This window comes from Electrophorus electricus, chromosome 14 (genome assembly GCF_041902795.1).
Source record: "Electrophorus electricus isolate QZ-2024a chromosome 14, ASM4190279v1, whole genome shotgun sequence".
NCBI classification, from domain to species: Eukaryota; Metazoa; Chordata; class Actinopteri; order Gymnotiformes; family Gymnotidae; genus Electrophorus; species Electrophorus electricus.
Genome location: NC_137510.1, coordinates 25,699,198 through 25,712,528, shown reverse-complemented (window position 1 = coordinate 25,712,528; position 13,331 = coordinate 25,699,198). Strand labels below are relative to the sequence as shown.

The window sequence follows — 13,331 nt, the reverse complement described above, 5'->3', positions numbered from 1 at the left end:
AAGATTAGTTAGCGTTAGCTATCTATCTATCTTATATTTGGTTGATTACTCAGGTCTAGCTAACAGGCTTTGACTATACATGGCAGGAGCTACACATGGGAAAATCGGTGACTGTTGGCAGTTTCAAAAATGTCAGTGTATCATAACGTTATAAAAATAAATTTGTAGCTGAGCTAAATTACATAAAATTAGCAAACGTTAGCCTGCACATTTTGTTATATTCTCATTGCTTCCTAACCCTAACAGTGAATGGTGTTAAATGATATCAATGTTAATTAAAAATAAAGAAATCGGGAGCTGTATTAAGGCCAATTTTTAAAGCAATTTGCAGTAAAGTGCCTGCTAAAATCTCTTGTATTTGGTGTCGCTACAACCACAAAAAGAAATTCTGTTTTCTGGAATAAAATGTAGAGTAACCTTTCTCCTGCTTGCATCCAAAAACTGAGCATTTGTATGCGTGTGCCATCTCTGTTTCTGGAGTATACCTATGCAGATTGCTTGAAGTGTGGGAGGGTCATTTCACAGTTCATGAATAGGCAATATAAAGTAGCTTATGATTGGCTGTTTTGAAGTCGCACTATCTACGGCGTCATAGATAACGCCAAACGAAGTGTAATTCCTAAACAGTTGTTAGGGGGCAGTATACAAAAAAGAAAAAGAAAGAAAGAAAACTTTACAGGTTATTTTATGCACACTGTAGTGTATAAAAGCACATATATGAAGATAATTACAAGCTTTCTGCTAATATAACATTCTGAAGAAAACTACTGTGCCGGGCCTTTAAATGTAATAAATGTAGATCTTGTGACTGAAGTTGCCCAAATACCTAAAAGAAATCGAAATTTGCGCACTTTTCAGGTTGTATTAGGCAGTTATTTTTTAATGGAACACTACGCGGTTGTATGTTTACTCCTGAACACTAGGGGTAGTGTAAAACTCACAAAAATAGGCGGTCTTTCTTCGGTGAAAAAACTACTTTACAGTGGTTTGTGATGTTAAAATAAGTCCCCGGTATTTCCATTAGGTAAGTAGCTAGGTTACATATGTTGTGCTTTTCGTGATAAGGCGAAGAAAGTAGCCTTTAAGAGCTTTATTTTTTTCTGGAAATACGAACGCTATAATGCGATTGGAGCCATATGGATCTGCACAATCGCTCTAACCAGTTCATGTTGGATAACGAAGGTAAAAGCATAACAAAGGTAGCTAGCTACAAGACATTCACTTTGGATATTTACTATATGTGAATAACTATCAAAGATGAATTGGTGGTATGCTGATGTTTAGTGGTTTATACAGATATAGTTACGATAGCTCCATAGCTGTCTACTTTGAGTTTACATCGATAAGTGACGTGTAGGCATATCCTAGGGCTAGAAAATATTTTAAAACCATAGTAACATAAACAAAACTGAGTATAAATTTTAAATATATTTAGTGGATACGAGTGAAAACTGTCCTTTGTTAAGATTGAAATATGATTTCCCCCACGGTTGTATAAAGAAATAGGTGCCATCTTAGCAATAGATGAAAATTAAGTTTAAAAAAATACTTATTTAATGAAAACGTGATAATTATATTCCGTTTCTTACTTTTTTCCTTGATTGAAGTCTGTAATATTGTTTGAGTACAACCTATTGATTGTATGGCAGAAATTTTTATATGTAAAATGTATATGTATTTTTATAGGTATTTTCCAAACTATCTTATGAAAGATTTTATAAAATGGAAGAATAATTGCTTCATTTAAAATGGCAATTTGAATAGTCATTTTGTAGACAATATACATGCCATTTAAGCCCTACGTCCTACCTGAAGATATATCTAAAATCTCCCACTCTACTGCCTGATTCCAGGTACCAGATGCCACCGTCATGAGTCAATCCTTCATTCTCTGCCTCATCCATTCCCAATCTGGCCAGACAGAGCTGGAAAAGTAATGGGTAAAGTCACGTTTCGGATGCATCATGATGCCATGCATCTAACATGAATGAATAATAAGTATAATTTTTGCAGTTTTTCATCATATCTGAACAGGAAATATCAGATATCTTAAAAATCTACTCCCTCTGCAGGCACGGTTACATCTGAAAATTATTGGTTTGAAATTTTTAAAGTTTGATTGCCACTCTCTTTCCCTAATAGACGTGGAGAACATGATACAAGAACAGTTCGAAAAACAAATGCCTACACACCAAGCAGGACCTGTTATAGCCCATCCCTTAGGGAAGAACACACGTCTTTGGGACGTGGAAAATCTGTGGAAACCCGTTAATCCAGTCTTCTGCTTGGCCTGTGATACAGTGTTCATTGATAGACAAAGACTCGAAGAGCATGTGTGTCCTTTCGTCAGCTTCATTTGTTCATGTGGTGTTAGTTTTTGTGATTATACAGAAATGTGGGCTCACAGTTCTTCACACAACCATAAAGCCTCTTATGTACTGAATCACAAAAATGCCATGGAGAACAGGATTATTAGTGTTAAAGAGCAGGAATCAAAGCTGAAGGTCTTAGAGGAGACTGCAAAGAACATTGGCATTGTTAAGGACACTGTTCCTTTTGTCCTTTCACCAGCTCCTAAGCCTAGGTACACAACCGGACAGACTGTAAAACTCTGGTGGCGTTTCAGGCCAATTGTAAGGCTGGAGACTTTTCAGAGATTTTACAATGGAAGGAAGTATATGTGTGCAACTTGCCATGATGAGATTGGCAGACAGGACCAGCTGATTGAGCATGTTGATACTCACAGTAAGACCTGTATATATGGCTGCAGCCACTGTGGGATTCTATTGATCAGCAGTGTACCGCCGAAACCTCACCACAGGTGTGGGTCCTTTCAGGCCAGCCCTTCTAAAAGGTTCACCACTGGCCAGGTGCAAATAGACCCTCTGTCAGCTGAGACCTTGTACAAGCCCTATACTTGTCAGCATTGCTCTTTGAAATTTGGTCATCCCATACACCTCAGGAACCATGTAAAAATCAACCACATCAACATTACCAAAGTAAGAGGTGCAAACGGAGAGCAACAGACTTTGGACAACATGCCAAATAGGACCTCACAAAAAGTAAGTCTGGGGTATGCACAGGTCTCTGTACAGTTGCCCAGACAGCACTGGTGCACAAGAAAGCAGACTTTATTCAGGCCTGAGACTGTAGTACAGATGGCCCCCAGTCAAGCTCAGCAAAGATCAGATCCATATGCGTCGGCGCATAATAAAGGGGGCAGTGAAATGACCCTTCAGTTTCAAGACCTCAGCAACATTAAGACATATGGTAACACAAACCTATTGACAATAAAAACTAAGCAGGTAGTAGTAATTGATAAGATAACACAAACAGAATTTTCCCCTAGTCTATCTATGAAATCTGACCCTGAATTACATGACAATGAATATGGAGTGGAAAAGACTACTGAAATGAATAGACTTCTGCAAGTCCCAAGTGCAGCCATCCCAGTGCTAAAAAACTGAACCAACTGCTTTAGTACTAATAAAATCAGTAGTTTTACCTGGTCATTTCTGTATCTTAAAATAGTTTCTGGTTTTCCTAAGAAATTAGAATAATTAATTTATTTTGTGTTTTTTTTATCATTTAGAAAATTCCTTCCTTCACCTCCGTAACCTGTTTCACTGAATAAATAATTTTACGTGTGTGGACGGTGCTGATGAAACCATAAAGCTAATTCAATTTGCAACTACAGCCTCCACACTTAAATAAGTCTGCAGCATTCGAAAAGAAAAGTACCTTTACTTATATAAATCAAGTGGAAAACAGAACATGCACTGGCGTGCTATTTAGGAGACCGTCAAAAAAAAACTACACTACTAACAATGAGTCATATATACGTCCCTAGCCTCATTATGTACACAAGTAACCGCGCAGTGGACTGACTCAGACGGAAACGGAAGTTTGGTAATATGCTGTGAGACTGCTGTCTGCAGGAGGCTAGGAAAAGCTAATGGATACGAGTAAGCGTTGTTAGCTAAATATATAATCTTCAGCTAAAATGACTTGGCTCTTTTAGGAAGTATTTGTACGGGAGCTAGTCGAGGATTTTCATAAGTTGATAAAAGGCGATTCCAAGGACCCTCCCGTCAGTGGCGTACCGGAAAGCACAGTGAGTCCAAGTCTTGTATGTCGAAAATAAACACGGAAGCCTTTCTTCAAACAAGTTTTCGGTTTGACATTATTGCACTATTTCCAACTAGTACTCGTGACTGAACTTTTAGTTAAGTGCAAATCTGCAACTGCTAATGATGGAGCAAAGAGGCTTGCAACAGGCTTAATAAAAGCGGTGTAGTGTGCATTGATGCTGAGTGGATTTAGCTAACAGCACTGGTTGCCCCTCTGCTTTCTTGCAAGTAGCAGCAACTTAATTAGTGATATTATGATCGTGCACGTTCAGCTGTTGCTGTTCCTTGAGAGGTATATAAGGTACGGGTACATTTCTTGATCTCTCTTCAGTATTTTCAGTATCTGTTTCAACCAGTTTGTTTTGAAGAAATGCCAAAGCTACAGGCGCCCGAAGCACAGATCACACTTAATGTTTTTTTTTCCCCCTGGAATATTGTCTGGACGTTCCTAAAGTCGCTGCCAAGATTGCACGAAGGACAAAACGTGCAAAACATCTCAGCAACAATCGCTTAGATGACAGATTTACTGGTGGAGAAATTAAAATCTTGTCTTTCAGAAAAGATCTGATTTGGAACCTTACGTTAAGGGAAGGCTCAAACCTATAGAATCTGGATCAAAATGATCAAACCTATAGAATCTGTTATGCATACATAGTAGTATAGTGTCTCTCTCTCTCTCTCTCTCTCTCTCTCTCTCTCTCTCTCTCTCTCTCTCTCTATATATATATATATATATATATATATATATATTGTGTGTGTGTGTATAGTTTTTTTAATGGATCGGTGGTACAAAGTGGCCTTTTAATGTGCTTCCACTAGCGCTATAGTGACGTATTTCCTGTTAAGACAGCTAGCAATCTGCTTTGTTTGAGCTGAAAGCGTCGGTAATTGGAGCGGGTAGAATTACGTGCAAAAATAAGCTTTACCCACCACAAAGTGAATATTTTATTCTTTAGTGTTGTTGTTTTTTTTTTTTAATTAATATATTGTCAGTGTTTGTGAGTCCACTGATATATAGTGGACTGTATAACTGACTTGATATGTTATTGACTTGCATAATTTAGATGTTATGGTAGGTAGTAGGGAGAGCAAGTGAGTCAAACCTGCAGCCAATACCCTTTGTTGATCCATGATGGTATTTCATAAACAACTGTACAAGCAGTGACTAACTAAATAATAGAAAAACAACATATCTATTTTATGTTAATGAATACCTTATGAATGTGAAAGAAAACATTTTCTGGTTCCCTGGTATGATGTTCAAGTCCTGTTATTACTGAATTCAGACACAGTGAAATGACATTTATGCATCACTACAATATTTGATGTTATACATTATAATAACTTAATATTAAATATATAAAGAATATTAAACAATAATAAAAACATTAAAATATGCACATCCTATCCAATAGATCATTCATTTGCATTCATTCATGTGATTTTCCTTAGTAACCTTTGAACAGTAGGCTATGATTGTATCAGGACAACTATCAAGCTCTCTTGTGTTTATCCAGATTCAACATGTAGCATTTATAGGTGGCAATGTACTAACTAATGTACTACTAAAGTGTCTAGGCAATTAGGCAAATAGTGGGTTGTGTGGGTTTGTTTTTGTTTGTTTTTTAGGCAAATAAGAATTGGCAGATGATGATGATGATGATAACATAAAAGGTCAGAGGATTTTGTTCGTGTGTAACATGACTAACGTGAAAAGTGAGGCAGGATGCAAATAAGAAATTAATGGGAATCAGGAGAAATCCATGAATCATGGCCATTACACCAATACAAGGTCAAGAAGCCATTCTAACATCTAGTGTCAGGTCAACATTGGGAATTTCCATGAGGAACAGAAAATGAAAAAAACCACAGAAAACTGAAGAAAATCCAGTAACAGGTGGCACATGAAGTGCAGTGTCTGTGAGGAGACATGACAGCATGGGGATGGACGAATGGAGCATTAGATACAGAATATGCATACAGACTCTGATTAGTGTGGTCGGTGTGGTCCATCTTAGTAATGTCCACGATAGGAGGATAAATCATGTTGAATATGCAATAATGTAATTGAACTTTATATTTGGTTAATACAACAGTGAATCTACCCAAATTAAATTGGTTGCAAATTAAAAGTGTGTTGGGGGAAGGCTGTTTGTAAATGCAAACATTTATTCTTTTCTGGTCGATACCTGGACTGGAATAAGCTAACTAAATATTCACTGCATCTTCTGTGTGCTTAGTTACAAACTTTATTTTGTATAGATGCGATGTGTGAGCTCCATAATTAACAATAACCAGGCTTTTATTTTATAAATACCTGAACTGTGTTAATCTAAGTTGGTTCACCATAATGCACAACAGGTACAGCCAACGTACACTTAAATAACAAAAAATAATAACAGTAACATAAAAAAATTAATAATAGTTGCTGCTATTGGGAAAACTACCGAAGTCTCACATCCATTGTCATGCTTGTTAAAATCCTAGGACACGTGACTAGTGTGTGGTAGTCTATGGAGTTACATGGCAAAACTGTATGACACTGGTTTTTATTTGGACCTTTATTGTTATGGACTGGTGTACAGTGCAACCGTTCTTCTTATAAAACAGAGTAAAGTTCAATTGAAATGTACTATTAATTATTCCCACTTGCTAAGATCTAGGAAACAACACTAGAAATTTACATGGATAACGGCATTTTACTTTTGTCAGTGGGTGGGCTTTCCAGGAAAATGTCCCTCATTTTCAGACACTTCTCAGTGTCAACTGTCGATGTAAGAATTGTGTAGTCTACATTTCTCCTTCATAAACAATGCAACTACTGTGAAATTTAAATTCGACCACAATTTCTGATATTTAGCCTACCGAGATCAAATAATGTTTGGTTTAGTTAAAATATACAGGAAACACAGTAGAATCCCAGAATAGGGGGTAGTAGTTCTCACACTGTCAAAATGATTCACTTACATGATTCATAAATTTAATCTAAAAATACCACTTATGATGTACATTTCGAACAGATTGCTGCCTGGGTCTAGATAAACTCCATGTTACTAATTTTGGCAGGCAACATCACCATTTATTTTTGTATACTCATATGACTATATGACCTCATGTTTGTTTTGACCACCTTGTGGTAAGGTGTCAATTACACGTGATCATGTGTAAAACAGATGGCGCACATCATGATCACATGGTTTTGTTTACAAAAACAATAGGCACTAATGATGTGTCCCTACATTGGTGGTTATGTCATGATCTGTAGATCAAATGTAAGAGCATATGTAAGTATTTTATGAATGTGGACTACAATACATTTAACCTACACAGGTTTTGTCATGCTTGCTGATTTGCAAGCCACTTTACATACACTTTACATTCTTGATTGGGTGTTCCATGTCAACATGTTTACATGTGTTTATATATATATGTGTGTGTGTGTGTGTGTGTGTGTGTGTGTGTGTGTGTGTATAAATTAATAATTTAAAAAGATATATTCTTCCCATTCATCTTGTTGAACTTTCCATAGTTTCAAGCACTTTCAGGCAAGTGTTAAAATCGCTCTTTTATTAATTACACTGTCACGGCTGAGTTAAATGAGGTCTGCCATCCAAAAATATCCAGGTCATTTCAATCCTGAGGTTAGAAATTAACCATTGTTAAAGGACAGGATGGTTAATACAGATCGTATGTGACTGCAGTTTACAGGCTTTAGTTTCTTATGTTGCACCTATAAAGTGTCCTATAAACTGTTTGCCCCTTACTTTTCATTTTAGTGCAGTACATGCACTATACTGCATCATGGATGATAGCCCACCACTTGAAGCTCAACCCCAGTAAAACTGAGCTTCTGTACATCCCAGGTACTCCCAACCCTTACCATGACCTCAGTTTCCTTCGAGAACTCCCTGGTATCACCATCCGAAGCTGCCCATAGACTGGGCAGAACTTTGGACAACCAATTTTCGATCTCAACTCATGTTTCAAATCTGACTCGGTCTTGCAGATTTCTCCTTTGTAACATACGAAGGATTCGGCCCTTTCTCTCAGGAAGCTGCCCAGGTGCTTGTGCAGTCTCTTGTTATCTCAGAGCTAGACTACTGCAACTCACTACTTGCTGGTCATCCTCTAAGGGCCATCCTCTAAGGGCCACCTCTACAACATGTCCAGAATGCAGCAGCCTGACTGGTCTTCAACCTTCCGAAGTTCACACATTACTCCACAGCTGCGCTCCCTTCATTGGCTTCCAGTGGCTGCACGCATCAGATTTAAAACCTTGATGCTTGCCTACAAAGCCAAAAATGGAATAAAATGGGCTTGAGGTTCGAGTATTTCGAACCTCAAGTACGGCTCGGCTCGAATTACCTTGTTTCAGGTCTCATGGAAGACAAGTATCGAGACTATTTTCTGTCCTGGCTTCAAGATGGTGGAATGAACTCCCACTTGCTGTCCGGACAGCAGAGTCCCTTGCAGTCTTCAAATGCAACCTGAAGACTCATCTATTTGTGGAATATTTAAATGACAATTGACCCTGCTCCTATATTGACTGACTAAATTAGTACTTATTGTAGGGTATTGTTTGTTTATTACACTGATGTTGTTTATCAAATTCTAGCACTTATTGTTTATTACACTTATCATTGTCTAAGATGGAACTTATTTATTTTGTAATTCTAGTGATCCCTATATTCTAGATCATTGGTGTATTGGATTCTAACCTGCTGCACTGGCTAGGATGTATTCTATGAGTAAATGACAAAGCACTTTTGTAAGTCGCTCTGAATAAGAGTGTCTGCTAAATGCTGTAAATGTATGTGTGGGTGTGTTGGGTGGGGGTGTATAGCTAGTAATATGTATCAAACTTTATCAGACAGTTGAAGCTGTTCTTACATACACTGTGCAAAACCAGTTATCTGTGGTTGGTTATTTTAAACGTCGGTTAAAGGCCTACTTTCTGGCCGCATTAAGTGATGAAGCTTAACTGGGTCTGGGTAAGATTTTTAGCTCCATTCTGAAGCTTAGGGTGAGTGTAACAATGCAATGGGGTATGTAGTAGTCAAACACTGATTGCTGCTTAAAAAACAAATTAAGTAAAAACACATTGCACTTTAGAAGTGGTTTTGACCCAGAGAGAGCTTAACTTTCAAATGCTCTACCTTCTTGCTTATATTAGCAAGTCCTTTTAGAATTACAAAAAGCCTCTGAGATTGCTTTGGTGTGTTAATGTTCAGTTTTGATTTTATGCAACACTGTGGTTCAAAATCTTACATATACTTTTACATGTTATTTTTCTTTTTTAGATCCCTGGTTGTGTGCTGATTTTGCCTTGAGAGGAAAACGGTGCCAGAAAAGGATTTACACTTTGTGCTTGAGGCGGATAAGCTGAGGCAATGAAGCAACATGTTCATAGCTGCAAGAGTATATAAGCATATAATATATATATATATATATATATATATATATATATATATATATATATATATATATATATATATATATATATATATATATATATATATATATATATATATAAAGAGGATTCATTTCAAAAACTGGCTTTATCAGACTCTCAGAATCTATTTATAAATACTGGCTTCATATGTAAAAATGCTGGTATTAGAGAGCATTAAGCTGTTGTTGCACAACTGCTTTGCAAGCCTGACTTTGACCATTACAACCATATGAAGCTTTATTGTAAGGACTATTATGTCTCCTGCATAAGTCATATGGTGTGTGGAGTTGGATGGAAATTGAATAGAGAGTCATTTTTGCACTCTTTGTTAACCACAGATGAGAATGTCAGGCAGTGAACTAATCAAGCATTCACACAGGGCCACACATGAACATAAGATAGGTGAGGATTCCATAAAGAAGGAGTCAAAAAAGCAGGAGAGCTTGCCTAATAACTTTCATATTGAAAAGGAAAGAGGCTGTGGTGAGCCACTGGATACTTATACCAATGACTCTTTGGATTATCCTCAATTTCAGCGTCCAACCCCAATAAAATCTGTATTTGTCAAGAAGAAAAAGCAAGGAACTAACAGCAAGGCATTACATGGTAAAGCCTGTGATGACCGTGCAAACACAAACAATTCTGAGGAAGGAAGGTATGATGGTGGTAACGTACTTAACACCAGTAACGTACTTGACAGTACAGAAATTGATGCTTGCAGGTCTTCTTTAATTGTTGATCAGTCTGAACCAGCAAGTGAGAGAGTCGTATCTTCAAATGATGACTTCAACAAGACCCCAGAGAGACCTCACGAGCTGCTCACAGAGGACAAGCAGGAGAATGCACAGAGTGCTGGACACGATGCTAAAGCAGGAAATGCAAAGATGGTTGTTGACATCCTGCAAGAAAAGGAGAGTTCCTCTTCTCGCGGGCGCCCGCGCAAAGAGAAGCAAATTATAAAATGTGAGTACTGTGGGCGGCCGTTCAATCATGCGTCCGCATACGTCATCCACAGGCGTGTGCACACAGGTGAGAAGCCTTTCAGCTGCCAGGACTGTGGAAAAGCCTTTGCTCAGCTCTCCAACCTCAGATCACACAGTAAGATTCATAATGCCCCTAAAACTTTGAGCATGCAACTTTCCAGCAGAAGTCGAAGCAGAGCTACTGCTACCAGGCGGATGACGGGAAACCAGTTGAACTTGACTCCAGATTTAAGAAATGAGTGCCACGATAAGAGCATTATCCCTCTCAGCAGAAGCAGAACACCTGTAGCTTGTCCTATCTGTGGTAAGGTCTTTCCCTACAGATCTGTGCTTAAAATACATCTGCGGATTCACAGCGGGGAGAAACCATACGCTTGCAAGGTGTGTGGTAAAGCATTCACTCAAGCATGTACAGTGCGTGTCCATGAAAGAGTTCACTGGTCTGTCAAACCTTTTCTGTGTTCCAAATGTGGAAAGGGATTTTCTCAGATCGGGACCCTGAAGGCACATACCTGCCAAGGGAAAAAGCATACTCACTCAACTTTGAAAGAAATGGAATTGACTGGTGTGGTAATCTTCAGGTGTCACCTTTGCAAGAAGTGCTTTAATACCAGGGAGGACTATGATCTTCACTTGCAAACACACACTGACAGCCACCGCTATATCTGTGATAGTTGCGGTCAAACGTATAGCCTTCGCTCTGAGCTTGACACTCACAGAAAATACTGCTTCTCAATGTGGCTTTCAAAAACAAAGTCATACAACCGTCAGCCTTCAGTCAAGTTGCAAAACAAAAATGTTGAGTCTAGTGAAACAGTTCAAGACACTCAGACTGCAAATATAGCCCAATTAATGCCCATAAAATCGCCCAGTCCCAGCCCATCCAAACCATCTCAGCAGGAACATCAAACTAAGCCAAATAAAACACTACAATCTGGGGTTTCCCAGTCACGGAAATGTAAAAAATACCTTTCTTTACTAACTTGCCCTCCAAAGGTAATGGCCAGCTCCATGTATGATTCTCAAAACAGCCACGATCATTGTCAGCCCTTCAGAACAAGTTACTTTGTATCTCAGCTGAACAGTTTAGACCAGAAATCTGACCCAAGGAAATACGTGTGTCCACGGTGTGGACGGTTCTTCAGACACGTAGGTAGGCTGAGAGCCCACATGCTTACTCATGCCCAGGGCAAGAGCTTCACCTGTGGGCACTGTGGGAAGATCCTGGAAAACTGGAGCAAGTTCTGGCGTCACCAGCGCTTGCATAAACAGAGACAAGGTCGCTTCTTCTGTCCAAAATGCGGGCGGGGTTTCCGTTTTGTCAGTATTTACATGCAGCACCTGCAGCAGCATCCAGAGCTTAATGCGTATTTTTGCCCCCTTTGTCCACATACGTTTTCAAATGCTGTAAATCTGAAGAACCACCTGCAGGAATGGCATCAGTCCAGCATGCCCCATATATGTGACATCTGCGGCAAAGGTTTTGCAAATCCCATAATCCTGAAGCGGCACAGAGTCACACACTGTTTTAAGAGCACGCAGGTGGACACGCCCTTTGTCACTGATGTGCAGTCCGTCATGAAGCCTTATGAATGTGGCAAGTGTGATGCCAGCTTCAAATCCTTGGATTTGCTTTTTAACCATCAGTTCAGCCATTCACCTAAAGGAGATTTAAGCTTAAATTTGAGCAATGGCAACTATGAACAACTGACCAACTTTGTCGGGAAGAACAGGCGACGTTCGCCACACCACAAAGATGACCTCAACCTCAACAGTGATTCTACCTCTAACCCAGATACTTCAAGACCTAATAAGTATATCAGGCACGGTAGTCCCTCCACAACTATCCCTACAGATATGATTCAAACACAGACACTGCAAGAAGTGCACAACAGCGTCCCACAGAGATCCATGCCAGTTCTTTCAACAGGTTCTGAATCAGAAGAGAGAAAGAAGTCTGTGAAATGTGGGAAAATGAATAAAGGGCTCAGTGACCCAACCACTGAGCCAGAACGGAGCAGAGGCCTTCTAGAATGTGCAGAATGTAGTGCTTGCTTTGCTCTTCTTCCAGCTTTGCATGAACATTACTTAGAACATGCCAGGGGCAAGATATAAATGACTTTATAGCATATAATGCTAAAAAAACCTCAGTTCATACTTTGTTCTTAGACACTTTAAAACACAACCACAGTGCACGTCTGTGTATTACTAATTTTGTACTGTAAGGGGAACTGAACTATTTATCATGTAAAAATGACTACGATGCTTCTATAGGAAAAAGATAAGTTAGCAATTTTTAAAAATTTGGATAAAGAATTGCTTGAAGTTTTGATTTATTTTTTATTATTATTATTTTTTTTTTACCTATTGATGTTTCCGATAAACCACTGGTGTGAGATATGTGTAGTTCTGAAAAATGATACTCAAAATCAACTGATTCAGGAAGTTCAAAATTGGAAAGACTGTCCAAATTCATCTTATAATTATATTTGTGCTTAAGTTGTTTTGGAAAACCCAGCAGAGAACATGACCTTTGACCTGGCAGTGTAAAAGGTGCGCTGTACACAGAATCGTTTGTGAAGTGTATTTTTGACTTTGTATAATCAGGTTTTGTAAGTTTTTATTTAAGCATTGTATCTATATGTTTTATACACATGAGATGTCTCTCTGTAGTGAATGTTATGAAAAGTGAACCCTAATAAAGCTTTATAAAATGTATTTGACTAGTAAATTTTATGTATATAGTTCAAGGTTTGAGAGCTAAAT

The 13,331-nt window shown here is 38.4% G+C and overlaps 2 protein-coding genes across 5 annotated transcripts; both read left to right on the top strand.

Annotated features, from left to right (window-relative positions):
- The first annotated feature begins 940 nt into the window (after positions 1-940).
- Positions 941-9,570, top strand: LOC113575624 (uncharacterized). Of its 4 annotated transcripts, none has more exons than XM_081696890.1 (4): positions 941-1,024; positions 1,854-1,940; positions 2,143-4,114; positions 9,431-9,570. In XM_081696890.1, the coding sequence occupies exons 2-3, from the start codon at positions 1,937-1,939 to the stop codon at positions 3,465-3,467; spliced, it is 1,329 nt and encodes a 442-aa protein (XP_081553016.1). In that variant the 5' UTR covers positions 941-1,024; positions 1,854-1,936; the 3' UTR covers positions 3,468-4,114; positions 9,431-9,570. The 4 variants fall into 4 exon arrangements, with proteins under 4 accessions (XP_081553016.1, XP_081553014.1, XP_081553018.1 ...); XM_081696888.1 differs by having other exon boundaries at positions 958-1,182; XM_081696892.1 differs by having other exon boundaries at positions 958-1,199.
- Positions 9,571-9,664: 94 nt separating this feature from the next.
- si:dkeyp-84f3.9 (uncharacterized) lies at positions 9,665-13,283 on the top strand. Its single transcript, XM_027007217.3, has one exon. It carries the CDS (start codon positions 9,921-9,923, stop codon positions 12,678-12,680), a length of 2,760 nt encoding a protein of 919 aa, XP_026863018.2. The 5' UTR covers positions 9,665-9,920; the 3' UTR covers positions 12,681-13,283.
- The last annotated feature ends 48 nt before the right edge of the window (positions 13,284-13,331 follow it).